This window comes from Tyto alba, unplaced genomic scaffold, assembly GCF_018691265.1.
Source record: "Tyto alba isolate M040663 unplaced genomic scaffold, T.alba_DEE_v4.0 Super-Scaffold_29, whole genome shotgun sequence".
Taxonomy (NCBI): domain Eukaryota; kingdom Metazoa; phylum Chordata; class Aves; order Strigiformes; family Tytonidae; genus Tyto; species Tyto alba.
In genome coordinates, this window is record NW_024881303.1 from 13185445 (window position 1) to 13213103 (window position 27659).

Consider the following 27659-nt stretch of genomic DNA (forward strand, 5'->3'; position numbering starts at 1 on the left):
TGTCTGTAGCTGTGCCCTTTGATCGTCAGCCGAGATTTCCCACAGATTAAATGGCAAGAGCCACGTCCAGGTTGAGAATCCCAGAGGGTTTCAGACACTGGGCTGTTAACAAACTGGACAGCGTTGGCATCCGTCTCATGTCTACTATTATTACTTACATCCTTAAGTAACTGCATAGCTATGTAAGTCTTATGAGCTTCTTGGATTTGACCCCTCTACTCTTTTTATCCTGAATACAGATGCTAAGCGGCATGGTTCTGTTCCTTGCAAACTGATACTTGCTGTGTGAGAAGCAAATTTTGTTCTCCCTGACTAGGCGAAACACTTTACCGCAGCATCCCCAAGCCGTGATTCACCCAGCTACGCCCGGCAAGAGCGGACGGCTCCAGCCCGGCCCTCCCGCGGCCGCGGGCTGAGGCAGGGGAGCAGGGCCGCAGCCACCCGCACAACCGGCCTGCGGGCAGGGGCCGGGCGAGCACAGCCCGGCGGCCGCGGCTCGGAGGGGGCTGAACAGAGTCCCGGCCCTTCTCCCGCCGGGAGAGCCCTGGTCCCTCCGGGGGGAAGGGGGGGCCGCCGGCCCGCCCGCTTCTAGGACGTTCCGAGAGGCGGATGACGTCACCCACCGCTTGCGCAATCCCCACACCCCTACCCCTGCTCCCCTCAGCGCCGCGCGCGCCCAACCTCCACCCCGGGGGGGGGGGGGGCACTGCGCATGCGCCCTCCCCACCTCCCCAGCCGAGCCGGCGGTTGGGCGAATGGGGAGCGCGCGCGCGCGCGCTCATTCGGCCGCCGCCGCATGCGCAGAACCCGCCCCCGCCCAGGCGGCCGTGGCAGCGGGATACGCCTGCGCGGGAGCCGCTCTCTGACGCGCCCGGCTGCTATTGGCTGCGGGAGGCTCCGCCCCGCCCCGTGGCGGCGTGGCCGGGAGTCCCCGCCCGCGGCCCCCCCGTCGCCCCCTCCCCGGGCCGCCCCCTCCCCCGTGCCTGTCAGTGAAGGTTCCCGATGGTTCTGGAAGGAGGCGGCGCCGGGCGTATATAAGCCGAGCGGGCGGCGGGGAGCGCGCATTAGTGGAGGCGCAGCCGTGCGGTTGGAGTTCGTTCGCCGTTCCAGTGAGGAGAACAGCAGCCCTTCCCCCACTCCTCTCGCAAAGGTGAGCGGTGGCCGGTTGTACGCAGGGGATGGCCCCTCTGGGGAGCGGTGGCGTCTCGAATCCCGGCGGTTGGCGCACACCTCCGCGTGGTGCTGTGTCGGGGGTGCGGGGTGCGTGGGGGGGAGGGTCCGGGAGACCGCGTGCTGCGGGACGTGCTTTTTCTCATTCACTTTTTGGCCGCCGTTAAAGGCGAGGTGGGCTCGGAGGGGTGCTGGCTGTGGGGAGTCGGGAGTCTGGGGATGGCTAAGAAGGGGGACGTGCTGGTGTTTCCGAAGCCCGCATATTTTTAATTTTTTCCAATGTTTCTGAAGGAGCGTGGGGGAAACAGGGCGGGCAGCCCATGGTGGGGGGGTGGGCGTTTCTTCCGCTAGCAGCGCTGGTGGGAGTTGTGGAGGCGTAGGTGGCGGGTAGAGAAAGCGGCTCTTTCGCGGGGCGCGGTGGGGGGGTGTGGGTGCATATGCAGGACTAGCTCCCCCGTGGCAGGGGTGCAAGGCGGGGGGGGGTGGTGTGACCCGACCCCTTTTCCTTACGGACGCGCGGGGACGGAGCGAGAGGGAGCTTTGCTCCCAATGAATGGACGGTCAGCCGGGAGAGCGTAAACTGGGGGGGGCGGGCGGGCGGGGAGCGGGGGAAGGGGCCGCCGGGGCGGGGGTGGGGGTGGGGAAGGCTCTGGCAGTTTCTAGAATCTTTCCTGCTTCCGGCCGGAGCCTGCAGGGGGCGCTGCGCGGCGGCTCGCGCGCGCGCCTGTGCGCGCGCGTGGGGGGCGGCCGCTCCCGCCCGCCGCTCCGAGCTGCCTCGTGTCGGTTCTCGCTCCCTCCGCGCGGGAGCGGAGGGTTTGCAGGGTTGGTACTCGGGTGTCCGTTAGCTGTTGAAGTGGGGTTGTGGTTTTGGGCGAGATTCTCCGGTTTTGAGTGGGAATCTGTTGTTCGGAGCCTTGGCGCACTCCGAGGCCGTTGCAGGCAGCGGGTGGCCGGTGCAGTTGCCTGTGTAGGACGGTAAGGAGTTCGGCTGGGCCGGCTTGGTACATAAGTTACAGTGGTGGGTCGCGTCTGCACCTGGAGATAGTGGTTCTCTGAGCGAAAGGAGGTGAATGTGAGAAAAGGAAAGCGCTCCACATAAAGGCTTTACTGTGGGAATTAGCTAGAGAACAATGCAACCAACCTCATGTAGTGACCTAAGTTCTCAGCTGCGTTTTTCTTTTTTGTCATGCGCATGCTCTGTGACAAGGAAAAGCATTAATTTTTAAATTAACGGAGAAGAAAACTTTTATATTATCCTAATTGGTACAAACAAAAGTGAATGTAAAGCAAGTCTGTAGTTAAAATCTATCGATAGTTTCTACATTCTCCCAAATTCCTGAATTGTTACTGATGGGGAATATGGTCTGGGGCTTTCAGGAGCTTTTCTGTGTTACTGTATTTGAAACCAAGTAGTTAAATACCCTTATATTGGAATGCCGGTCACTGCTCGCAGAAGGATATGCACATGGAGGTGTTTCAGATGGGTTTTCAACTCCTTCTCTCCTTCCAGATGCCGGAAGCTGTGCAAACTCAAGATCAACCAATGGAGGAGGAAGTGGAGACCTTTGCCTTCCAGGCTGAGATTGCTCAGTTGATGTCTCTGATCATCAACACTTTCTACTCCAATAAGGAAATCTTTCTGAGGGAGCTGATTTCTAATTCATCAGATGTAAGTACCTTGACTCCTAGCCTGGTTCATGTCAATAGGACTAGCAAAGTATTCAGGTGTAGTCGGGGATTGTTAAAGCCTGCCTCTTTAAACTGAAAGAAGGTAGATTAGATACTAGGAAAAAACTCTTCCCTGTGCAGGTGGTGAGGCACTGGCACAGGTTGCCCAGACAGGTTGTGACTACCTGCTCCCTGGAAGGGTTCAAGGCCAGGCTGGACGGGGCTTTGAGCCACATGGTCTAGTGGAAGGTGTCCCTGGCCGGGGGGGGGGTTGGAACTTAGTGACGTTTAGGGTCACTTCCAACCCAAACCATTCTGTGACTATTTTCTTGCAGGCTCTGGACAAGATAAGATATGAGAGCTTGACTGACCCAAGCAAGCTGGATTCTGGGAAAGATCTGAAAATTAACCTGATTCCAAACAAGCACGATCGCACTCTGACCATTGTGGATACTGGCATAGGGATGACCAAAGCTGATCTGGTTAACAACCTGGGTACTATTGCCAAGTCTGGCACCAAGGCTTTCATGGAAGCACTGCAGGCAGGTGCTGATATATCCATGATTGGTCAGTTTGGTGTTGGCTTCTATTCTGCCTACTTGGTTGCTGAAAAAGTGACGGTGATCACCAAGCACAACGATGATGAGCAGTATGCTTGGGAGTCATCAGCTGGAGGATCTTTCACTGTCAGACTTGATAATGGTGAGTATTAAATGTTTCTGCTCGAGTATACTTTCTGTAGGTTTCTGGCATTGAGCTACCTACTCTATGTATTGAAAAAGACAAAACCAACAGATAAAACAGGTAGTACGAGTCACATGTCAGATCAAGCACAGGCACAGCTGTTTTCTTGCCATTCCAGTTTAGTAGCTGTTGAAACGTAAAGGAATGTTTAAGTAAATGGTGCGTTATAATGGAGAGTAAGCTTTTAAAGCTTAAACATGGAAATAGTTCTGTAGACTCCTACAGCTACTTTATATACAGGAACTTGAAAGATAATATATGAACAGACTAAGTAATGAAAATCCTGAGCTTACTTGAAATACATGCTGAGTACAGTAAGCTTGAGGAAATGCCAAGGCTGTAAGGTTAGCCTAGTCTGCTACTGCACAAGTAAAGCCTGTAAATTCCATTCTAGGTGAGCCTTTGGGCCGTGGAACAAAAGTCATCCTGCATCTTAAAGAAGATCAGACTGAGTACCTGGAGGAGCGGCGAATCAAGGAAATTGTGAAAAAGCATTCTCAGTTCATCGGCTATCCTATTACACTCTTTGTATGTATCTTGCTTGAAAGACTAAATAACTGAATATTGTTACTTCAAGTGAATTTTTGAGATGTAAGAAAGAACAGTCCACGTGTATTTTGTTAATTAAAATTGTTGCAAATGTTACATGGATATAGCTCTTTAGAAATGTAATTTTGCTAGTTACAGCTGTAATTTACAAGATTACTTACTACAAACTCACTTCACAAGCCTAAGTAAAAAATGGCGTTTTGCCAAGCTTGTAAGTAGTATCACAGTTGCCAAACCATTGAGAAAATGAACTATACCTTCATGTATTTATTATACCACTAAAAACAGTGGTAATTCAGTGTAATGAAAGTAAATAGCATAAACAACTATATAAGCACATGGAAACAAAATGCCACTTGTGTCTCAGCACCAGAATGTGAGTGCTTAGTTAAGACTAGGAGGAAAACTTAATACTATGTTCATGTAGTTTCCAGCTTTGTAAGAGTCCAAGGGATCCCATAGGGCTGTTAATGATAAAAGTTCTAGGTTTCTCAATTCAACTAACGATCTCTTTTGTAGGTGGAGAAGGAACGTGATAAGGAGGTGAGTGATGATGAGGCTGAGGAAAAGGAAGAGGAAAAAGAAGAGAAAGAGGAAAAGACAGAAGATAAACCAGAGATTGAGGATGTTGGTTCTGATGAAGAAGAAGAAAAGAAGGATGGTGATAAGAAGAAGAAGAAGAAGATTAAGGAGAAGTACATTGATCAGGAGGAGCTCAACAAGACCAAGCCAATTTGGACCAGGAATCCAGATGACATAACCAATGAGGAATATGGAGAATTCTATAAAAGTCTAACTAATGACTGGGAAGACCACTTGGCTGTCAAAGTAAGTTCTTGTTTTCAGGCATAATTACAGTTTCTACTAAAGCTGGAAGCTTGCTAAACATGCTGCTGATCTTTGTGTTGTCCCAGAGTTGCTGTGATAAGTTGCTTAGTATTTGGAGTGATACTGCTTCAAACACTTCACTGTGTGAGGTGACATATGCTACAATTACTCTGGCTACTGCTGAGGCTGTGTTTATAATCTTAATCAAATCTGCGGTAAATAGAAGTGCAGATGTCTTCCCAGTTTGTAGGTTAGTTATTAACAAGGCTAATGGAAACATTGGAAAGTAGATTTCAGATAAATACAAATTGAGTTATTTGGGTTTGTAGCTTAGTTTTCAGAAGGCCTACAGCTAAAGGGCATGGGTAACTGAGATGCAGTTGTCCTTTTTGTGGGTCTGTAGTGGGAAATGGTGTAAGAATACATACACATGCTTCCTGAAGCTCAGTATATAATATAGGGAACTGAGTATGGCTTCTGAATTGGTCCACTTGCCCCATAACAAGTGAACAGAGCTTGGATATGTCTACCTGGAGAAAGTCCTTGTTCCTGACCAGTGTTTTTTCGGACATCTCAGATGGAGACTATTTGTGTTCTTTTGAAGAGCAATTAAAAGGTTTCTAGAGTGAGAGCCATGCAAATTCACTAAAATTAATGCCTTGCTTTCCCACAGCACTTCTCTGTGGAAGGGCAGTTGGAATTCAGAGCTCTCCTGTTTGTCCCGCGGCGTGCACCCTTCGATCTCTTTGAAAACAGGAAGAAGAAGAACAACATCAAGCTGTATGTACGCAGAGTTTTCATCATGGACAACTGTGAGGAACTGATCCCTGAATATCTGAGTGAGTATACTTTTGAGGAAAATGTTTTCTGAGGAACTGCTTTGAAATTTTGTAGTTTCTCTTTGTATTTAAAGAAATTTGGGAGGGGGAAGACAAGAGTCCCATAACAGAGGATTGATCGGGAAGTGTGAGCAGTTGAAAGTACAGATTAGCTTGTGTTCAGAATTCTGTAGAAACCAATTGATAATTTTAAAAGGGCAGAGACCTGCAAAGCTAATTCTCACTGTCATCTTCCAGATTTCATGCGAGGTGTGGTAGACTCTGAGGATTTACCTCTGAATATTTCTCGTGAAATGCTGCAGCAAAGCAAGATCCTGAAAGTGATCCGGAAGAACTTGGTGAAGAAGTGCTTAGAACTTTTCACTGAGTTGGCTGAAGACAAGGAGAATTACAAAAAGTTCTATGAGCAGTTCTCAAAGAACATCAAGGTTTGTAGTCTTTCTGATCAATAATCCTGACAGTAGAAGCTACAGGTTTTTGTTACGCCTGAAATTCTAAACTACCACAGTTTAGGAATCACTTAGTAGTTTTTACTTTTTCTTCTACTTCTGTAGCTTGGCATACATGAAGACTCCCAGAACCGCAAGAAGCTCTCAGAATTACTGAGGTATTACACATCTGCATCTGGTGATGAAATGGTTTCTCTGAAGGACTACTGCACTCGGATGAAGGAAAACCAGAAACATGTCTACTACATTACTGGTAAGTTGGGAACAGAAATTGTAAGTGCAGGTACACATGCAGGGTTACCTTTTGGGGATTGGAAAATGGAAAATAACCATGGCAGTTTACCTTGTGAATTTAGAAAGATACAGGGAACTGTCATGCAGGATGTGCATGTGATACTTGTGGTAGTTGTAGTTCCTTAATATGGTACTATGCTCATGAGGACAGCAGAACTAGCTACAGATAATAGTGCCCCTTGCACAGCTAGTTTACGCAGTTCTTTCTCCTGTAAGCCCAGAAAGTGCTTCAGAGTCTTTGAGGTGCTTTTAAGATAGCTTTGCATTCAGGCTTTAGCTATTAAATTTGACCAGGAGTATCTGAATTTTTAAGATGTAACACTCAAACCAGTTTTAACTTGTTTGGGCATTGGGTATTAAGGCTTTTTTCTAAAGGTAAATGCTGTACAGGGCTTCTCAGCTCTCCTTGTCAAGAATGGGAAGCATTTCTTCCCTGGCGTTTCAGGAAATGGAAATTTGCTTTCAGACCAGTGATGTCAGTTTCAAAGGCTTGAGTCCCTTCAGGCCAGTCTAATCTTTGCAGTGGCTGTCGGTACCTGTTTTGAGCCGCCTTTTTCCCTGCGCTGGACACCAAGTGTCACTGGAAATGTTGAGTGACCTTTTCAGAAAGTGAGCTACCATGTTAACAGTGATGAGGCTTGAGCCACAAAGCGGCATTCTTGCTTCTTCCAGGTGAAACAAAAGATCAGGTGGCCAACTCTGCTTTTGTGGAGCGCCTTCGCAAACATGGCCTGGAAGTGATCTACATGATTGAGCCTATTGATGAATACTGCGTGCAGCAGCTGAAGGAGTTTGAAGGCAAGACCTTGGTCTCTGTAACAAAAGAGGGTTTGGAGCTTCCAGAAGATGAGGAAGAGAAAAAGAAACAGGAGGAGAAGAAAGCCAAGTTTGAAAACCTTTGCAAAATAATGAAAGATATCCTTGAAAAGAAAGTAGAAAAGGTAATTAGTAGTACAGTTTGTGTTACACATTGAATGATCTGAAATGTTGCTGCAGAGAAGGCTTAGGTAACAATGTCTATTACAATTTCCCTTTCTGAAAGAGAGGACAATATCTCTGCAAGATATATCTTTATAGATAAAGAGTGTCTTTTTTTTAGTGAAGCTAAGTGGTTCTACTGAGCAGGTATTGCAAATTCTTCAGCTCTTTCTCATGAGTCTTGGGTCTTCCGTGACATTTAGCGGCATTTCAGAGTTGAACTTCAGTTAAGTCAGTGGGGATAGTAAATCAAGTGTATGTGTCAATGTTGAATTGCAAACGTGTACTTTATATTTTCTTTTCAAGGTGGTTGTGTCCAATCGCTTAGTTACTTCTCCATGCTGTATTGTAACAAGTACATATGGCTGGACTGCCAATATGGAGAGGATCATGAAAGCACAGGCATTAAGAGACAACTCCACAATGGGATATATGGCAGCAAAGAAACATCTGGAGATTAATCCTGATCATTCCATCATTGAAACCCTGAGGCAGAAGGCAGAGGCTGATAAGAATGACAAGTCTGTGAAGGATCTTGTCATCTTGCTGTATGAGACAGCACTTCTGTCCTCTGGCTTCAGTTTAGAAGATCCTCAGACACATGCCAACCGCATCTATAGAATGATCAAACTTGGCCTGGGTGAGTTCGAAAAAATCTGTCCTGTCTCCAGTAAACTCTGGGTGTGGTTACCTGTCCTTGCATGATACTGAGTGTCTAGAGGTGCCCTTGGTGTTCCTTCGTGCTAGTGGAAAAGGAGGAACCCTCAGATTGGTTGTGTTAAGGAGAAAAAAGCTTTGAGCTCTGACAGCAGTGTTAATGGTATGTGTGTTTCCTGTACAGGCATTGATGAAGATGATACTGCTGCAGAAGAAGCCAGTCCAGCGGTTACTGAGGAGATGCCACCACTTGAAGGAGATGATGACACATCACGCATGGAGGAGGTGGATTAAAACAGTTTACAGACACTCGTGAATGTTTCCTTGGCTAATACGAATAAGTTATATTTTGTATATTATGAATGTTACCTGCCAAAAAAAAAATCTTTGACACTTTGTCTGCATTCCCTCTTTATATTTATTTTCAAAGATGTTATACCTTTATTTTTGTTACATTGCTTTTTCAGCTGATGTGAGATACAAATGCCATTGAGGGAATATTTTCTTTAACACTGTACAACCCTAAACAGGCAAGTGAGAAGTAGTTATTTTTGTCTGTATTAGCTGGTTGCAGGTGGCAGGGTTTTTGACTTATTCTTAATTGCCAGAAATGTGGGAAAGAAGTAGTAAAGATGGTATGACATCAGGATGTTTCAAGTTTAGTGTTACACAGCTCTTCAACTCTAAATATGTCTAACATACAGTACCTAGTAACTAGGTATCTAGGAGAGCTGAAATACCTGGGGAAGCTTTAGCCCTTTTGCTCCTAACAAGGTCTTGATGTTTAAAGTTGTTTTTTATACTGTTTAAGGATTCTGGATTGCACTCTACCATAGAATAGAATCCACTGTAAATCTCTATTGTGACTTATGCAACTCTGCATGTACAGTTCAAACATAGAACTGTAAGAATAAAAGTGTTAAGAATGAGTCTTGTCACTGACTTGTCTCTGTTAGCACTGGGACCAAAACCTGTTACTCTTCTTTGTGTCAATTGCTGCTTTGGATCTTGAGTACCATCTGCTGCCTTGTTAAGTCTGTAATGCCACATGCTCTGGTGCTGCTACAGAAGCCTGCTGCAGAACAACAGGAATTTCAGGCGGTGCTGAAAAATCTCAAGACAATTTTAATCTCTAAAAAGTTACTTGGCTCAAGTTAGGTTCAACTTGTTGATACTCCTGCAGTTCTTCTGAAGGCTTGCAAATGGAGCGAGGCTCCTAAAGCTGTGACCCCTGGTGCTGCTGTGCTGAAGTGAAGAGTTCCACGTGTTAGGTGGCTGCTGCAACATCCTGCAGGCCTTCAGGCAACTGCTTGGTCGTGCTGTGTTCTGTATTCCTTGGCCTTTGTTTTAGAGTAGTAAAACGAAATGAGAGTTGTCAGTGGCCAACTCCAGCAGCCTTCCCATCTGCCAAGCAGTTGATGCAGATCAAATGTCTGTCCTTGACTGTGGACAGGTAACACTTGGTATTCACACCAAGCTTCAGGAACTCAGCAGGGTTGGGGGTGGGTAGGAGTGAGTTCAGAACACCTTGCTCTGTTCTCTAGCAAGTCCTGATTTAGTTTTCTGTTTCCATCTGTTCTGTTTCATAGAATTAGAGCTGTTTCCCAATCTAAAATGTCAAAGATGTCTTTTGGGTTTTCTGTAATAAGGTGGAAGGACAATTTGGTTTGGCTGTAGCAGTATCTTGCAGATACCTAAAACAGCTTCTTGCGAGCTAATTCAAAGTAGTAGCTTGTGGCACAAGCTCTTGTGGGTTCCGAAGGGCACTGTGTTTATGTCAAGGCAGCATTGCGTTCTGGGGGGTGGGGAGCCCACGTTTCACACGGGGTAGGACAGTGAGTGACCCTACGCAGTTTGGCTAGCTGGTGAGGTGAGTGGCCTTTGGCAGTCACTTCAAACTGATGTTTTTGCATGTCAGTTTACTAGACTAACATGCTCTCCTTTTTGCAAATCTGAATTCTTTCTCCAAGATTAAGGGATTGGATATGAAAATAAACTGCTTCAGTAGTGTACACATAATGGGGGAAGGCTTAGCATGCTTGAAGGCCTCTTTTCTGTACTGAAAAGTTTCCCATGTTCTTAAAACCATACTTGGGTTGGATCCTGTTACTGCAGCTGAGATAGGAAATAGATGCCACTTACATTCTACAATTTAGAATCTATGAAAGGAAACGTGCCTTCAGAAATGCTTCCCTCAGTTCCCCGTGCTTTACACACCCTGTCTTGTGTCCAAGGTCTGTCACAAAGCTGGTTCAGCTATTGGTGACGAGAGGAATTGGGAAGTGACTTGGGGCACCTACAAACCAGCTTGAAGTCCTAGGTCAGTACATCCAGGGCATTTGTAGCCCATGCTTGTACTGTATCGTGACTTAAAATGTCCTAAATCACTTAAAATCACTGGTGTCTCAGGAAGACTGCAGAAGAGATGAGGGCTTACCAAGGTAGTGAACGAAGCAAAGTCCAAACATGGAAATAGTTTTCTTGGGCGGTGAGGCAGGAGAGCTGGTTCCCCCCAGACCCCACCTGGGGGCGAGGCGAGATCTCCCACCCTGTCCCTGTTCCCAGTCGTCAGGCGGGCGTTTTGATCTAAGCTCTGTGACCGAGCTGCGATGTCTTTGTGCCTTCTGCCTGCCCTGGTGATGGCTGTACTGTCACCATAGGATCGAGCGACATCAAAACGTGCAGCCTGCTGGCTCGCAGGAGGAGTTGTACGGTTACGAATGTGTGTTTCTCAGTGCTGGCTTGCTGTTTGGTGCGTGGATGGTGGAAGCAGTGATCAGAAGGTAAATGCTTCCGTCTTGGTAATGCTGAAATGTTGGAAGTTAGCAGGATAGCAGATTTCAGTCTGCTTTAGCTAATCTCTCCAAGGCCTCAATGGCAAAAATTCTTGTTCAGTAGTAGTATACCAAAACTAAGGACTTAAAAGCAGGTGGGTTTTAAGGTATGTCTGTCTAGTGACTAAAATCTATTTTACAAGTTCTTTTATAATGTGTAAAAACTTATGAAAAAATCTGCTCATTACTACATTGAGATCTATGATTTACAGTGACAAAAGATGCTAGAGACAGTTTTCCAGCTGGCCAGTGGAAGTGATGGCACAAGTCTTTACCTCCCTTGGCGCTCCCCTCATTTGTCAGCTTTTTGCTGAAATACATTTTAGGAAGGTGTCCTGGGTTGAGTGAGTGGTGGAGTTTTTTGGTGGCAGGGGAGGGGGCTATCGGGGCGGCCCCCTGTGAGAAGCTTCTCGAAGCTCCCCCAGCTCCACGTCAGCTCCACTGCTGTTTGGAAATTGAGCCAATCGGCTGCGCCTCTGCGATAACGTATTTAAGAAGGGACGTGGTGACGGGCAGTGGGACTGGTGAGGAGTTGCTGCAGCTGCGTGAACACCAAGGTCAGTGGAGGAACGGAGGAAGAAAGGAGGGGGGAGGTGTGCCGGAGCAGAGACCCCCCTGTATCCTGTGGTGAGACGGCAGGGCAGCCCCCCCTGCCACCCATGGAGATCTACGGTGGAGCAGACATTGATTTATGGCCTGTGGCTTCCGCCGGCATGATCAAGGTGCTGTGCCCGAAGAAGGCCGGGGTCTCATGGGAAAAGGCAGCCCCACTGCTGTAATTCAGCACTGGGAGGATTGCAGCATGCGGGGGAGTCCCACGCCGGAGCAGCTCGGGAAGGGCTGCAGCCGTGGGAGGGAATCCAGTCGGAGGAAGTTGATGACCCATGACGGAGCAGTGTGGGGAACGCTGCGGCCCATGGGAGGGATTCATGTCGGAGAAAGTTTGTGGAGGACTGTCTCCTGTGAGGGGGATTTTTCCCCATCCCAGTCCTATCTCGGACCCCAAGCCTGGCTCTCTGTCCCTTCTCATTGCCGGAGGGGAAGGGAGAGAGAGCTGCTGCGTTGTGGTTGGCTGCCACAAACATGACAGAAGGACACTTATCAAAAGTTCTCTTGCTCAGTTGCTTATTGTAGCAGTTCACAGTCTTTTTTTTTTCTCACATTTTGTACTGTTTTAACAGTAGGTGAAGGTGTTGCAGAGCACCCCAGTGGAGTTTACAAGGTCCTTTTTTCCAAGCAGAAATGCACAGCAAAGTTCAGCAAAGGGTTAGGTGCCAATATTTAACTGTTTCCCCTTATTTGAGCTGCAGGACAATGGAGCCAACCCCTCTAAGTGATTACAATAAAACTTGGTGCAGCTTGGTGTTACACTCTCTCCTTGTCTCCTAGTTTAGTGCTTATACTGCTGATGTTTGGTTTCATTAAAGTTCATCAGAACATTTCCCTACTGATAATAGTCTTTTTGAAGTCACACCAGGCTTAAGGCAGAAGTACTTGATTCTGCTGCTCTCTCTGGAAGGAAGCTAGTCTGTCTGTGTTGAGTATTTGAACCTCAGAAGTGCTGCTGCCCCTGTTGCTCTAGTGAAAGGCTCCTAACATTGCATGCTGTAAAGTCTAAATTTTGGATGGCAGCAGAGACAAAAAATGGCTTTCGTTGTCCTAGAAATTTTAACAATTACTTGAACTCGGATTTCCAAATATAACAAGGAAAGGAGCAGAAAAAATACATGAGTAAATTCTATACTGTGGTGATTGAGGGGGAACTGGATTTGTTTTTGAAATAAAAACGCATGTAGGATCTGCTACTGATAGCCCACATATGTAAACACTGTTATAGCGTTCATGTACAATGATGTGCCTTGCTGATGAAGAGTGTTTTCAGGTACATTGCATTTATTTGCAGCTAACTATGAAATGTTCATTTACTCATCTTGTCAATTTGACAGTACAAGCTTTGGCAAATAGATAATTTCAGATGGTCTTCTGCTTGTGTTTAAATTAAAATCTTCTGCTACCAGGATTTGCTTCATAGTGAGGGCACCCTGAAGAAAGTGTGACCTGAATTTCAGCTGTTTGCGTGGTGTTTCTGATACTTCATCATGTGTAGTGATCTTGTTTGAATGTTCCTCACCTTCAAGAAAGCAAACCTTACCTAGGAAACCTCTGAGTAAGTCATACTGGACGATGAAAAGTGATTTCAGACAAAATTGTGTAAAATGTTGTAATTTTTTAAAGTTAAGGCTAAAAAAACCCAACCTGGTGACTAAAACTCTGTCCAAACTGGTGTGATTGTATGAGGCGCGTTCTGTTCCCCCCGCAGCAGTGGTGTGGAGGGGACAGACACGCATTCTTTCGTAGCAAGGAAATAAGCCTTTCAAGTCCTGTTCCATCAGTTGTTCCCGAAGCAGTATCTAAAAAGCTGTGAACAGGCTTCTCACAAAGTAGAAGTTTCATAAAAAGACACGTAGAGTGATTTATGAAGTAATGGTGACAGTCTCTCCTGCAAAAGGCCACGGGGAGTTGTGCTCTGCTTGGTAAAACGCTCCCCAGCGTGATTGCTTTGCTTTTTGCTGGCCCCTGTGCCAGACAGTTTTGTGCGCTGAAAGTCTGCGGGAAGCCTCCCACGCGGGTATCTCGGTGATTCCTTTGGTGGGAGATGGACCTGGCAGCACAGCACTCGCCTTGCTCTTTTTGAGTATTTGTATTTTCGTTTTTAGATGCTTATTGTGGCTGCTCAGAAGAGGGATGATCACTTCACACAGACTGCAGTATGAATTGCACTAGTGGCAAACATCAGAAAGGAATTAAACCTGCTGATGGAGAGCATGCCAGAGGCAGTAGTTCTGGGAGCTGTTTTCCATTTAGGAGATCCACAACTTGTATAACTCCATACCTGCAATCTCAGTCCTGCCAGTTAGAGTCCCATAGTGGTATTTCTATGGAACTAGAAAATTATTTTCAAACACCAGTGGAAATAATTGGTGAGGAGACAACTGCTTTTCCACCAAAATCAGAGGAATCATATGAACGGTCTCAGAAATCTAGAACTACTGCAGAGTCTGAATGGCCCCAAATGCTTGAATGCCCTTCACCCATGGAAGTCAAGCCTTCAAGATCTGGGGGATTTCTGGAGAACTCTATTGCAGCAATAAGTAATACGGCTATTATAATAATAATTATTAATACCTACAATACTTGGTCCTGTCATTAATATACTGTGAAATTTCTGAAGTTATCCTAAGATTCCTTTGTGCAGTGGTTGAAACTGTGTAGTAGAATTAAAGCTTCAAAATTGTCATTGTTATGGATCGGGTTGGGTCTTGCTTACTTCATGAAATCCTGTGGTAGATCCAGGCTGAATCTACACACCCAGGCAGCTACAACTAAGGGCCTTGAAAAGTTTAGATGATTAAGAAGGACAAAGTCCATCTCACTGTCCCGATGATTGCATCTCGCTTAGGATCTGAAAAGAAGTGCTGGTGGATGGGGTTGGGAAGGCAAGGCTTCCGGGAAGAGCCACCGCCTCCTTCACACTTCCTGGGGTTTTTCTAGGGAAACGGGAGCACAGGTTCAGCTAGATATGGAAATACTTTTAATAAAAGTAATGCAGGGGATGATGTGGTGATGTTTGTATGACTGGGACACTTTTGTTGACTTCTCAGTGGTTGTTACTGAGGCATTTGAGTGTGAGACTGGAAAGGCAGCGCGATGACTATTGCTCATTTTCTTCAGGTTCTGCAGTGGATGAGCCAGAGAGTTTGCCATGCTAATCCCTCCTGGAGTTAGTAACTTAAATGCATTTGCTATATTTAGGTAATTTGGAACAATATGCTTGATTTTAGTAATTTCCTAAAATTTAGGTGCTAGTTTTGGTCAAAACTTGTGTATGTTGAAGCAGATCTGAAAATGAAGCATTAAGGAATTAGGAAATACACCTCTTGGTCCTGTGGTATTCTGTCCATGTGGTCATAAAAGGTACCTTGGCATTTGAGAGTGCCCTGAGAGAAGGAGAAGCATTTTTTATCTTTCTACTGTAAGCTGTGCAAATACATACGTATACAGCACTCTCATTCCCAAGAGCTCCCAGCTGACAGATGAACTATTATTTCCAGCACTCCAGCTAAAGATGCCAGGCTGCATTCCTGAAGCAACGCTGTGCGAAGTGAAAAGGGACCAGGTTCAGATGCAGCGGGGCCAGTCCCCGTAACCGCCTGCACCTCGCCAGCCCCTTCTCCTCTGCTTGAGCGAGGACCACGAGGTGCATTCCCTGACCGTGCAGCCAAGCAGCATTTCAGCAACTCAGGGCCAGGATGTTACAAAAACGCTCCGGGAAGCTAAGCCAGCTGTTCAGGCTGTTGCACAAGGCAAGTCCCTAAGGGAGGGCCATGCGAGCTCCGTGAAGACATTCTTTGCAGATGCTGATTTAGACTGTTAGCACTGTTAGCATGTACTGTAACACCAGTGACCACGTGCACCATTTCAGTCTTAAATTAGATCCAGAGCTGCAGACGATAACAGACTGTAACATTCATTGAATAGAGTCATGAGAATTAAGAATTTTCTTCCTACTCAGTTCTCCATTAGTCTCCTGCGCTTTCCCTCTGGTATGCTTTCCAGCAAGCAATAAGAAAGCAAGAAAAACTCTATAAACACTCATGATTTCTGTCCGTGATTTGGCCAAAAATGATTTCCAGGCTTTTTTTCTGAAAAACAAGATAATAGATCTGTTCTGTATAACTTTGTGCTACTTTTGCCTGGATGAAGAGGTGGATTTTGGAATCCATGGAATATTGATAGCTCCAGACAGAAACAGGGCATGTCTGTACCATCTTGTTCCCTGAACACTGCTGTCACCTAGAAGTTCTGTTATACTGTAGGATCCCATAGACCCCAGTCAAAGCGAGAGAACTTTAAGATTAGAAGCTTTCAAATTTGGGCTGCTGGTGGCAAAGCAGTTCCAGCGTGAGCCTAGGCTGAGCACAAATGCTTCACCTGGAGCTTTTCAGTCTATACGTATCAAGCTTACTGCATGGTCTCTGATGAAAGGACCATGTACGTTCCTAAGATAAAGGAACTTTGAAAGGCTTGCTAAAACTTGTTAAGCAGTCAGAGAAGCAGCTTATTCTAAGAACTAAGCCTAGTCCTCACCCAGTTTACAAAGTCCCCATTCAGCTTCTGTGCTGTTTAGACACTCTGCCTGTCTAAACAGTAGTGTAACTCAAGTGATGCTAATGCATCTGTGGATGTTCAGTTGGCATGAAATCCACTGGAAGTAGCAACTAAAATAAGCAATAATCATCTGCAGAAGCCTCGCACATATAGAGGCAAGTAAGAACTCCACATGTCAGAAAGAATGTGGCTTTCATTAAATAGGCCCCCAAAGTTCAGCAAAATGTTAAAGTAAAAAGTGTTAAAATTTAGAGATGGGCATTACCCTCCGAAGATGACTTACAGTAAGATAGGTGCGTGCTTCTGTCAAGCCCTCTGCCAAAATTAATAGAAAAATCTGCTGCTTCTGATCCTGCCTGGTCTCAACCATACAGTCACGATTTCATCTGTAGTCTCTTGCAGACCAACAATTGTCTTGAGCCCCAGACACTGGGGTCTTGTTGCTAACACCTGCTGCCTGTAAAGCATCAGTAGCTAATTCTGGGCAGGCTTCTGTGGGAGAAATTACTCCAAGCCATGTGGTTGGATTAAGGATGATGATCACATGTGCTCATTAAACATAGCTGGCACTGCAGGCACTAGCACGGTGCTGCATCGCTCCCACCTCTGTGGGGGGGGGGGGGGTGCTGGGGATGTTGTGTGAGATTTTTGGCTGCTCTGCAAGTGGTTGGAGCGTTCAAAGACAGGGAATAACCAGCAGATGGTCCTGACTTGGGTAGAAGAGGTAAGGAGATGAAAAAGAAGGTATCTGGGAAGAAAAGAGGTGTGTGATGGGGCCTAGCTCAGCTGGAGGTAGAAGTGGGGTGGAAGGACTTGTGGAGTTTGTGAGCTGCTCCCAGTGCAGCTGCTCTCACTGTCACCTCCCCAGGGAATTTGTTAATGTACTCATTTTAAATTAATCTAAAACAATAGTACCTTCTGTATCGTGTAGGAAGATGCAAGAAAGCCAAGTAGGAATTAAATAATGGGAAGAGGAGGAATTTGATCTGAAAAAGTAAAAAGGATTAGTTCCTCATTTCCCTATGAATAGGAGGAGAATGGGAAGAGACATGTGGCCTTTAAAGGGTCAAATCAGATCTGCTTCTTTGAAAAAGGGACCTGCTTCGTAGTTCTCTGCCAAATCTGAAAAACCGCTGTAAAATAGCAAAATCGTTCCTTTTCTCAGCAAGTGGTGGGAAGTAATGGTACCAAAGTCCTCCGACTCCCATGCAGCGGATTGTAAGTGATTAAGAGGGGCGCTCAGGAAGCCTTGTGTGTCCAACTGCAACTGGCCGTCCAAAAGCGGGGAGAAGCTCTGCGGCACAAAGGGCTGCCCCCGGAGGGGGGAGGTGTCGTTCCCTTTGCCTGCTGATTATCTTTTGTCAGCCTGAAGGTGACGTGAATGAAATGGGGTACAGAAAATAAACCGGCGAGAGCGGAGAGGGAGCAGCGCATCTCTGGCCACCGGGCCTCGCCAGCTCGACTGTAGATGTGTGCGTGTCTGTGTACACGTGCTTTGTGTGTACACGCACACCTGGAGAAAGGTCACGACCAGAGGACTCAAACTGCCGCGCTGTTTTGTGCGTGTTTTTACCGAAGGAAGGGCCCCACGCAGTTGGCTCTGGTGAGCGCACTGTGAAGAGCGGGCTGGAGCCTCTGGCAGTGGCCCGAAGTGCTTTCGCGGGAGGATTTTGCTCTTTTTTTTCCCCCGTGGCTCGCTCCCACCCGCTCCGGCAGAGCGAGGCCCGGGGCTGTGGGCGGGGCGCGGGGGCGCCCGGGGCCCCTAAAGCCGGAGGAGGGCGGGGGGAGGGGCGGGATGGCCTCGGTGGAGAAGCGGCAGCGGCGGAGGGCGCGGCGCGCGGCTGAGCGGCGCGCGGCGGGCACGGGCGGAGGGGGGGGCTCCCTCCCGTGGGGCTCTTGTGCTGGGGGGGAGCGCGGGGGGGGGGGGGGTGTGTGTGGGGCCTGACTCTCAGCGTGGCTTTGCGTTTGCACCTCTCTAGTCTGGTGTGATGTCTCGAGTACGAATTCCTGTCTGAGGGTTCAGAAAACTTCTAGTGCCTTTGGGAGGAAAAAAAAAAATCCACTTTACAGAGTACCAGCACTCTAAAAAAATTATATATATACTTTTTTTTTTTTTTTTTTCCCCTCTGTCCTCATGCTGTGTGAAGGACCAGTGAATCAAGTCATTGTTTTGGTAGAAAACAGTGGTGTTGTCTTGTTTGTTTTTAAACAGAAGCTGCCTTTGATTGAGATCTTAACATAGACTTTGTGAGGGATTGTCCAAGCTTTCTTGCATAACAGGGAGTTACCAGGTCTGGGCAAACTATCTATGAGAAGATTTTCTCTAACGTGCTGTCCTACCCTCTGCCTGTTTTAGTAGATGCTCAGAAAATGAAGAATTCTGTTAAAAGCTCAGACTACATAGAAAGACTGGCACGTAAATACATGGTAACTTTTTTCTAATTGCTGCTTCTCTATCTCCCTATTAAAATATAGTTTAGGAATTGTTTGTTGCTTTGTCGTTAGCCTGATAGTGCAGCAGGCTGTGCTGGAAAAGAGTGTATAAAGATCAGGTGTGAATGAATTAATTCAAATAGTGTCACCTGCAAAGAAACAGAGAGGGAGGGAGGGAGGGAGGAAGCCATTCCACTTCTGTGCTACCACCTGGGGAATGTTTTGGCTATTTTGTTTGTAAGGTCTCTGTAGCAAGAGCTTCAGAAAAAGTGAGGATGTAGTTTTAGTCATTTATCTGCAGTTACGTTTCTGAGATACAGGTCCACCAAACGCAAACAAAACAAAACCTCAGTGCAAATCAAAAAAACATTTCATAAACATATTTACAGACCTGGTGTAACTGTTGCTAGCAAATGCAAGGCATGTTCCGGATAGCTTCCCATTGTACTTCTGGGGTTTTTTTTGAGGGGGCGGGAGGTGGAAGACTTATATTTTCCCCTTTTGTTTTCCACTTGCATAACCCAACCAGCACTGCAGATGTGGGATATTTGGAGGGACAAGCTGGCTTCAGATGGGAAAGCTTTGGAGAAGCACAGCATCTACCATTTGTATTAGAACTTCAGCTTCAACCTGAAGCTGTGGTAACTTCTGCTTTGAGTCCCATTTCTTTCCCTTCCTCCTCTGCAGCAGAAATGCCTGGTGGAGTCAAGTACCGAGTCTGAGGCGGAATCCAGTGTGGAGGTAAGAACCGACTCCGACGTGTTCTGACGGTGGTGAGATTCTCTGATGGGGTGTCCAACTCTTCCTTCAGTCTCAGTAGGGAGAGTACAGCGTGGCTGCTGGGGTGGTTGTGCTGAAGGTTAAACTTTTAGAACAAGGTAGGGATATTATGCTTAGGTCGAGAAAGATGTTCTTTGTATATGTTAAAGCCAAAGGCATCCCTAGTCGGAAGAACAAGTAGGCAGCCTTCTCGAGCAAGAACATCCCGGAGCAATTAGACCTTGAAAAGGGTATGTTGCCAACTTGGCAAGGAAACTCGAGGTCCGTTAGCTGAACTACCCTCATTATAATACTAAAAATCGTGCCTACAGATCAAGGAGACCCTTCCCCTGAGCATGGGTAGTAGTAGAAGTATTGTGTCAGCAGTATTGTAACGGTATGTAAATTACTAACTAATCATTGTAAAGAGGATGGACTTGAAAAATTATTAACTCTGCAAGTTTTGTGTATAAATATAGTGCAGAAAGCCTTGTTTGGTGTGCTTGATTTGTGGGAAACCACCAAGCACCCAGGCTTGTGCAACCCAAAAATAAATAAGCAGTGTCCCTCCTGAGTGTGTGATGATTGATTTATTGCACACCGGGTGACAAATTTGCTTTTTGGACAACAGTTTTTGTGACTGTAGACACAGTTTGGACACAGGTTTGTGACTGTAAAAGAAAAGGGGGGGGGGGGGGAAAAAAAAAAAAAAACAACAACCCCAAACCCAACACTATATTCTATCCATTAGGTTCTTCCTTACCACTGTTACTAATTTTAGCAAAATTTGATTCTGGGGGGATGAGGCAAGAAAGTGGCAATGTTTCAGGCAGGCAGTGTAGCATAAGAAGTGCTTAAAGCTGAACTGGGTTGCTTCTGGTGGTTAACTTTCAGCAGCTCTGGTCCAGTGGGATTTCTACAGCTGTGGGCAGAGAACCTCCACCTTCTGAGTCCGTCTTGGATGAGATTAGGAGAGCAGCTCTGTTCCTGTGGCACTTAGGAATATTGGCAACTACCTGAACATTGCTGACAGGTTACTTTTCTGGTGGTGAGGTGTACAGTTACTCACTGTTCTTTCTAGCAATGTTTTAAGTGCAGTAAGACTTACCATAGCTTTCCTCAATCCCTCTAGTTTAGGCTAAATTTACCAGGCCTTAAATGTTAGACTGAGATATACTTTTTACTGTCTTTTAGAAAGGGGACAATCTGGCTTCCTCTTCTCTAGGATTTTTACCTATTCTGGTTTTACTTTGATTGATAATTTGTAGGAAGATGCATTATTAAACCTATGTTAACTTGTCTTGAATAGGTCATGCCTGACCCACTTGCTGGAGGACTCAAGAAAGCAAAGGACTCCTGTGGACTGCAAGTAGGTCTGGCTGTTATGCAGCAGCCTTGCTCTCAGTGTAGCATCCAAAATTTAAAATACAGGTGGGAATGTGTGGATAAACAGAAAAATTTCCATAGTAAGTCTGTGACTTTTATTGAAAACGGTTTTACAGCCCACTGTATGTTGCCTGTTGTAATTTTTTTTTTATGGACAAATAAGGATCCACCATATTTAGAGACCTTTATTTTAGTTTTTAGATCCTTATGATGGTGATTCAGAAGATGCATCTGTTCACTCTGACTGTAGCTTGAACTCTTTAAATAGTATAAAATTTGCACCATGGGTGAACAGTGCCCCAAAAGCTTTGGAGGATGCTGATACTTCGGAAGATGGAGAGTCCTTCCCTAAACCTCCGGACTGGCTCTCCTCAGAAACACAAGTCAGTGAAATTCAGACAGTAAATGACTGTACAGCACCCCTGGACCTTCCTAGCCAAGAGCAGGATTTCTGGAGGAGCCTGTTGCAATCCCCTGAACTGCCTAGAGCCACAGAAGCATTTGCCTCCATGTCGCTGACACCGGACCGTTCCTCCCTGATGAGCATTAGCCCTTCAGCCTCGGCAGACCTTGCAAGCCCAGGTGACAGGGCTCCGCAGCCCCTACGGGCAGCTGACTGTGATGGCACAGTGGCCAAACAGCCCCTAAGTAAAAGAAAGCAAGGGATTCCCCTTCCAGAGGGGGCTAGTGAAAAACTAAGAAAGAAATTCCGTGCCACTTAATCTGAGGTATGAATAAATCACGGGGCACACTGCTTGTTCTGAAGAATTAACCTGGTGGAGATTTCTTTTGTAGATGGTGGCTGAACTGAACAAGCTTTAAACAACCTGGCTCACGCCTGTTACAAACGCAGCGGTGCTGTGTACTGTAAGCTTTGGGATCCACCTGTAACGATGGAATCAACTAAGCGAGCCTGTGTGGCAGTTCAAGGGAAAGCTAGAGGCCAGTCCCCAGCTTGGTGCCTGGGACCCCCTGAGGCACCAGCTGAACTCCTGTACCCGGGGGCACCTCTACCAGGTACAGGGTCATTTCAAAAAAGTATTGTAAGGGTTTGTTCGGGAAGGGAGAACGACTGCATGGTCCCAAGCAGCTTTCAGTAGCTATACCTTACCTCGCGCCTGCTCCGAGTCAGTGTTTGGCTCTTCCTACGGCTGAGAGGTGGGAAGGAGCTGCCTGGTGAATCATCTTACAGGTTTGGCTACAAACAACTGAATTACATTAAGGTGAACTGACTACAACTAAAGGCAATCTACCTTGCTTTTTTTCTTTTTTTTTTTTTTGTTTCTTCAAATGGGGAGAAGTTGACTTGTGCTATTAGCATATCTGTTCCTACCTGTTGTGAACAATATTTCAGGTGTACAGTCTCAGTATACCTGCCAGTTTAGAATTTACAATGTGAAATTGAACACATTGGTCGAAAATGCTCTTCTTCCTTGCTGAGAACAATCACTTGGGAGCTGCAGAAGTGGTGCCCACAGGTGGGAGGTCAGATAGCAAAAACTGTCTCTCTCTGATCCTCCCTCTCCTGTGTGTTAATTTTTTTGGTCACCTTTAGAGTCGGGGCAGTCCCTTTACGTGGAAGGGGAACTACTACCTATGAAAGCGTAACGATGGCTTGACATATGTCGGTACTACCTACTTGTGAAAGCATTAATTCTGTAGGACTGGCTGAGAGTTTTGATTTGCAGTTTCTTTTGTAAGGTAGATAAGCCACTCAGTGCTATTTAACTTGTAGCTTTGTACCCTTCCAGTAACAAATTGCTGCCTATTTATTTTATTAAAGCAACTTTTGTTTTCATTCTTATCCTCCATCTGGAGATATGGAGATGGCTTTTAATCAGCTTGGAAAACAAACTGGTTGGAACAATAAAGTTGAGGCCTTTGTCCTAAGACACAAGCTACAGTGCTTGCCCTCTGACTTGCCCCAGCAGCAAAAAATGCTGTGTTGAACACTGTGAAGTTAATTGCAAAAAAAACCCCAAACCATTGCAGCTAGAGATTTGTGTGTACTGCAGAAGGGCCACAGGTCTCTCTAGAATTAAAGACTCATTGAAAGCTTCAAAAAAAGTGACATTATGATGCAGCCAAGCCCTTCAGCCCTGTGTCAGGGAAGTCATGTCCTTTTAAGTCTTAGCTGCCTGCTGTGAGACCATCACTAAAATTTACTACTGACCTTCAAATGGTTGGCCAAGAACCCTCAACTAATCCAGTGAGGATTTCACCTAAATCAGTTGTTCAACACAGCATGCTGAAATAATCCACTTGTAAAAAATAATACAGGGACTAGCAGGAAAGAAATAAGTTGAAGGGTAATTCTCATGGGGCAGCATATACTCAGACATTCAAAGTCTGCTTACTCAGTATGAGAACCCAGCTGTGGATTGATGTCTGAACTGAAAATGTACCTTTTGTTAATTCAAGCTTAATACAGAAGTTAATACATAAAGAACTGAACACTTTGGGAAGCTCTAGCTACTTCAAGCATATTTGAGATTTTCTTGATCTTGTTATTAGAATTTGCTAACAAGTGGAACTGGTTTAACTGTAGATTTTTATAGTGGCTGTAAGCTGGTACCACAGCCCAGGTGCTGAGCTGTGCACAAGAAGTAGGTGCTGAAAGCAAGGTACATGGTCAGCCCAGGAGCTGACAGCTTGACTTCAAACATATTTATGCCAATACTTCACACTGCAGCTGGCATCCAGAGCATGCTGCTGGGGGAAGAGGGCTGCCTCCTTACTGTACACTGTATTTGAAATGAGCCTGGAGGGAGTGTGAATTCCAGATACTAATATCCCTGTGATCGAAAGGAAAGCTGAAACAGAAGGAAAACATTATGTTATGGTTAAAACTGATCTTGGATGAGGCATGGAGTTGTCATCACTGTTCCTCACAACTGGATATGAGAACTACAAGCAGCAAAGATGACACGATGCACTGGTCTGGGATTCATCCTTTGTAAGGTAATAAACCCAGCCAGGACAGTTCAACCTATAGAGATTAACTCTACAAAATCATACAGACAGGGTAAACAGCAAGAATTACATATTTTGGCAACTACTAGGGATCAGCTGAAACAAGTAGGTGAGGCAGGCCAAGGTAAGTTTTTCCTACCAGCACAGGCCAGTGCTGTAGAACCACCTATCACAGAAAAAATATTACAGTTGATGGAGGTTCAGAAAGTCACTGCTTTCATAGCAGAAAGCACTGGAAGGAGCTCCTGTGATTTCTGTTTTGAGATTGAAAAGCTATGCACCATATTCTTCATATGCATCTTTGATCACCTGATATTATCTGGTTAGAGAGAACAGCTGTTCTGACAGGATGGTCAAAAGGGTGGAAACGCTTACCCACAGAATCATTTAGGATCAGAGAAAGCAAGTGAATACCCAAACCGTTACAGCAACCCAAACAATTAGCAGGGACTCTCAGCTCCCCTAATTTGGTAACAAGTAAGTCTCTGAAATGATACTGTAACTCCCTGTTTTAGCATTTAATAATTTAATACATGAAACTGGAGGCTTATTTCACCATAAAAGCGACTTAAGAGGAAGCCCAGTGGTCTGTAGGACAAGAAAGTCTTGTTTAGAATACTCTGGCTTCTGAATGTATCCACACAGCTGTGTAGACACGGGTTACTTCAAGAGGAGTCAGTTCATTGCAAATAATTAATGCAATGGCATCAGATGTCATAGCAGATAAAGTCAGGCTTTGTGCCTTACTGCACTGAAGACTTACATTCCAAGGTTCTTGTTACCAGTTACCAGAGGTTAGCTGAACCAGCTGTGTGAAGGTCAACAATATGCTCGAATACCAACTTACTATCTGTTATTCTCTGAAAAGATCATAACTGCAGTTTTTTCAGACCAAAAAAAAAAAAAACCAAACCCCAGAACCAAAAATCACCGTATGAATTGTATTTCCAGAAAGACAGTCAAATGTCTTGCTACAGATTTTATTTCATATAACATGATCCATCAAACACCACATCTACCAATAACCATCTAAAAATCTCATCCAATTTTCCTTCAAAGAAATCTAGCCTATCAGCTTTCCACTGCATTGCCCCCTTTCTTCCTAGTCAACTTAACACAAATCCAACTGACAATCTAACCAGGTTACAAAAGTACAGGTGAATACTACATAGAAGACTGACAACTACTAGAGCGTTACTAGTCAAAACAAATCTTTTTCACTCAGTGCAGAGAACTGCAACACCACGTTCATAGAAGCTACGGGGATCTTCCTTGGTAGCTATTTCGAAGTCAACCGTGAAGATGAGATCAGCACGAGTGAAATTCAGATAAACCGGTAAAGTAACCTGAGGAAAAACATGAATACAGAATAAAAGTTATATAAGGTAGCTAAAAAATAAGTTTCTATAATAGTACAGGGTATTTGAGATGGGAATTTAGTCTCGGATAACTCAATACTCAAAATATGAGGAAATATTCATCTAAAGCACAGCCTTCTTTATAGGTAAAAAAAGTTTTGGTCTGAACAGCATTAGTATTTTTGGATGCCTCTCCTCCTCCTAATCCAACTACAAAGGAATGACCTAGTCAACTCTAGGTCGTTTGCTGCTAGCCTGGAATTTAGGTACCAACTGACACTGATAATATTAGAAACTAACAATTTAATTTGTGGTGTCCAATAAAAGTATCCATAAAGCTTCAGAAAAAAGGCTGCTAGGTATACCCAAGAGTCCTTTTCAAAATTGTTTTTATCAGTACTTACAACGTTTGCTTTTTTATCAGCATTTGTCTGCTTGATCCAGCGAAGCTGGGTGATGGGCAGTACAGTTGAAATAGCGTTCGAAAGTGACAGCTTGTTGTTACTGCATGTGGCTCCCTGAAGCTTCAGCCCTGTAAATCGAAACACACTTCAGAGTTTTACCAGCCCTCGTCCATCCAGACAAAGATTGGCTCCCTGTGTTTCACTTAAGGGCTGTTTAAGTCCATTAAATGAGAGGTAAGTATTTCATACTGCAAAATAAAGAGGGTGTAGCAGATACATTACCCAGCACTGCCTAAATATATACTGACCGGAGTCTTGAGATTTATGAGCATTAGAAGTACTTCCCTACTAATGTCAAACTAATCTTTAAACAACTTCATAAAATGTGTATTAACTTTTGCAATGATGTGATCTTTTTAATTTGATATAGCCCATTTAATACCAGGAGCTTATGAAAATATTTTAGAGCAAGGACCCCCTCTTTCTGGTAAGTTTACCTGTGACTCCAAAACTGCACGCATCCAGTACTGCATTCTGTGTAGTTGTAACATTGACCTCAAGACAAAGTTCTTCAAGGGACCAACTGTTTGCTTGGGCAACATATTGTCTCGTAGCAGTAATATACGCCTCTGGTACAAACAGGCCACCAAGGCACACGTGGATGTTCTGTGGGGGGGTGGTGGATGGATTAAAAAAAAAAAAAAAAAGTATCAGCTACAGTATTAATTAACAATTATCATAAATATTAATTCAGCTATCTATTTACACTAAAATTTTTCTGCTGCCACTGGAACACTGTGTACCTGCTAAACTGCTTTTTGCTCTAAGGCTAAAATACCAAGTTTCCCTCTAATCTGTGTGAACAGTTTGCCTGCTAAGCCTCATCCTTCACAGATCAGGAGATACTCAACAGTATTTACAAGCACGTTTCAGTGAACATTGACTGAAGTTGTTTTGCCTGGGGAACTATTTAGCAGCCTTGGTGTGAAGGCTCCATGAAGTAGTTATACAGCCCCACCAACAACCTCTAGAAGAAGTCAGCACAAGATACCTTCAGTTCTTTTGCTCCACCAGAAGCAGCTGCCTGGGAAATATTCTGCAGCTGTTTAATGCGCTCACTGAAGTCAGACACCCACTGAATAACAGTCATACCAGCTGGCACTGTGTAATGAGACCAGCTACGAGGCAAAATACCTATGGAAAATATGATTAGAATTAAGTTTTGTTTGCATAAAACTTGCAATTACAGACTATTTTGACACCTTTTTCCCCAACAGCCATTTAAGACTTGGACCAGGATATCGGCCTCTATCTCAAAAGGCTGCTCAGTAAGTGAAAGCATTTTCAAATATACAAAGCAAATGGCCTCTCTGTCTATTTAAAATGACATCCAGTTACAAAAACCCATCAGCAGCAACCTCAGTTACACAGAGCTATATACTGCAGCAACTGATCTTTTTCATTAAGTTCCTGTGAAGATTTGAGTGCTTGAGAAAAAACTGAAGAGGTCAAATATCTGGCATTGCAAGAAATGCTTTTGTTCAAAGCAAAGAGCAGATCTTCATGTATTACTAGAAGCAGGATGTCTGTGAAAATTCTGCATTTATGTACAGTCTTGAAACAAGTTTAGAGAACTTGAATATTTTCTAGTAGATTTTACAGGAGCAATATTACTTTGTAGAATAAATAACTTTGTTTTGCCACAACTTGGGAGAGCGAAAGAATTTATTAAAGTTGCAGCTTAGAAATTAAACTGCTGATATAAATTGTACAAAAAAGCTTAACATTAGCTACCTCAACTTGAAATCCCAAACCAGTTGGAATTTTATGCTCGTTTCAGAAGTACTGCTTGTGTCAAATGGTAAAGTCAATCCCAATTATCCTGTAATTTTGTTTTAAGCTGCTGAGCATAACAGCCTCTAACTTAGACTGCACGACTCAAAGAAAGGACTAGGAGAAGCTAGTTTGAATTACTGTACCTTTCACCAGTTCATTTATAAGTGTACGCAAATAGTTGGTTTGTTTCTTTTTTCCTTCACAGACTTGAACCACATCTGCAAGGTCCTGACGAACATCCTGAAGCAGCTTAGCTCCCATTTTCACCTCTCTCTCAAAGAACCGGAACAAAGGATCCTGATTGTCAAAACATTGACAGTAAGTTGCAGAT

The 27659-nt window shown here is 45.0% G+C and overlaps 3 protein-coding genes across 3 annotated transcripts in view; 2 read left to right on the forward strand and 1 right to left on the reverse strand.

Annotated features, from left to right (window-relative positions):
* The first annotated feature begins 995 nt into the window (after positions 1 to 995).
* On the forward strand, positions 996 to 9105 carry HSP90AA1 (heat shock protein 90 alpha family class A member 1). The gene is made up of 11 exons (XM_042799066.1): positions 996 to 1150; positions 2681 to 2839; positions 3174 to 3540; positions 3977 to 4110; positions 4651 to 4959; positions 5633 to 5798; positions 6036 to 6226; positions 6353 to 6500; positions 7214 to 7482; positions 7826 to 8159; positions 8361 to 9105. Exons 2-11 carry the CDS (start codon positions 2681 to 2683, stop codon positions 8468 to 8470), a joined length of 2187 nt encoding a protein of 728 aa, XP_042655000.1. The 5' UTR covers positions 996 to 1150; the 3' UTR covers positions 8471 to 9105.
* Positions 9106 to 17360: 8255 nt separating this feature from the next.
* Positions 17361 to 21479, forward strand: LOC116958863. Its single transcript, XM_032981607.2, has 5 exons — positions 17361 to 17397; positions 18536 to 18606; positions 19300 to 19353; positions 20681 to 20740; positions 20952 to 21479. The coding sequence occupies exons 1-5, from the start codon at positions 17361 to 17363 to the stop codon at positions 21477 to 21479; spliced, it is 750 nt and encodes a 249-aa protein (XP_032837498.2).
* Positions 21480 to 24694: 3215 nt separating this feature from the next.
* DYNC1H1 (dynein cytoplasmic 1 heavy chain 1) overlaps positions 24695 to 27659 on the reverse strand; it is a 45816-nt gene continuing 42851 nt past the window's right edge. The window contains exons 74-78 of the mRNA XM_032981716.2: positions 27472 to 27625; positions 26544 to 26686; positions 25990 to 26158; positions 25493 to 25620; positions 24695 to 25076 (exon numbers count right to left, since the gene is read on the reverse strand). Of these exons, the coding sequence (XP_032837607.2) occupies positions 24948 to 25076; positions 25493 to 25620; positions 25990 to 26158; positions 26544 to 26686; positions 27472 to 27625 (723 nt within the window). The 3' untranslated portion in view covers positions 24695 to 24947. The remainder of the gene's footprint in view (positions 25077 to 25492; positions 25621 to 25989; positions 26159 to 26543; positions 26687 to 27471; positions 27626 to 27659) is intronic.

What these genes read in the sequence shown, in the direction of transcription:
- HSP90AA1 (XM_042799066.1), top strand. Translation starts at nt 2,681, where the DNA reads ATGCCGGAAGCTGTGCAAACTCAAGATCAACCAATGGAGGAGGAAGTG. An exon ending in GCTATCCTATTACACTCTTT is followed by an intron (nt 4,111 to 4,650) that starts GTATGTATCTTG and finishes TCTCTTTTGTAG; the next exon opens with GTGGAGAAGGAACGTGATAA. An exon ending in ACATGTCTACTACATTACTG is followed by an intron (nt 6,501 to 7,213) that starts GTAAGTTGGGAA and finishes TGCTTCTTCCAG; the next exon opens with GTGAAACAAAAGATCAGGTG.
- LOC116958863 (XM_032981607.2), top strand. Translation starts at nt 17,361, where the DNA reads ATGGTACCAAAGTCCTCCGACTCCCATGCAGCGGATT. An exon ending in CGACTCCCATGCAGCGGATT is followed by an intron (nt 17,398 to 18,535) that starts GTAAGTGATTAA and finishes TGCCTGTTTTAG; the next exon opens with TAGATGCTCAGAAAATGAAG. An exon ending in GACTGGCACGTAAATACATG is followed by an intron (nt 18,607 to 19,299) that starts GTAACTTTTTTC and finishes CCTCCTCTGCAG; the next exon opens with CAGAAATGCCTGGTGGAGTC.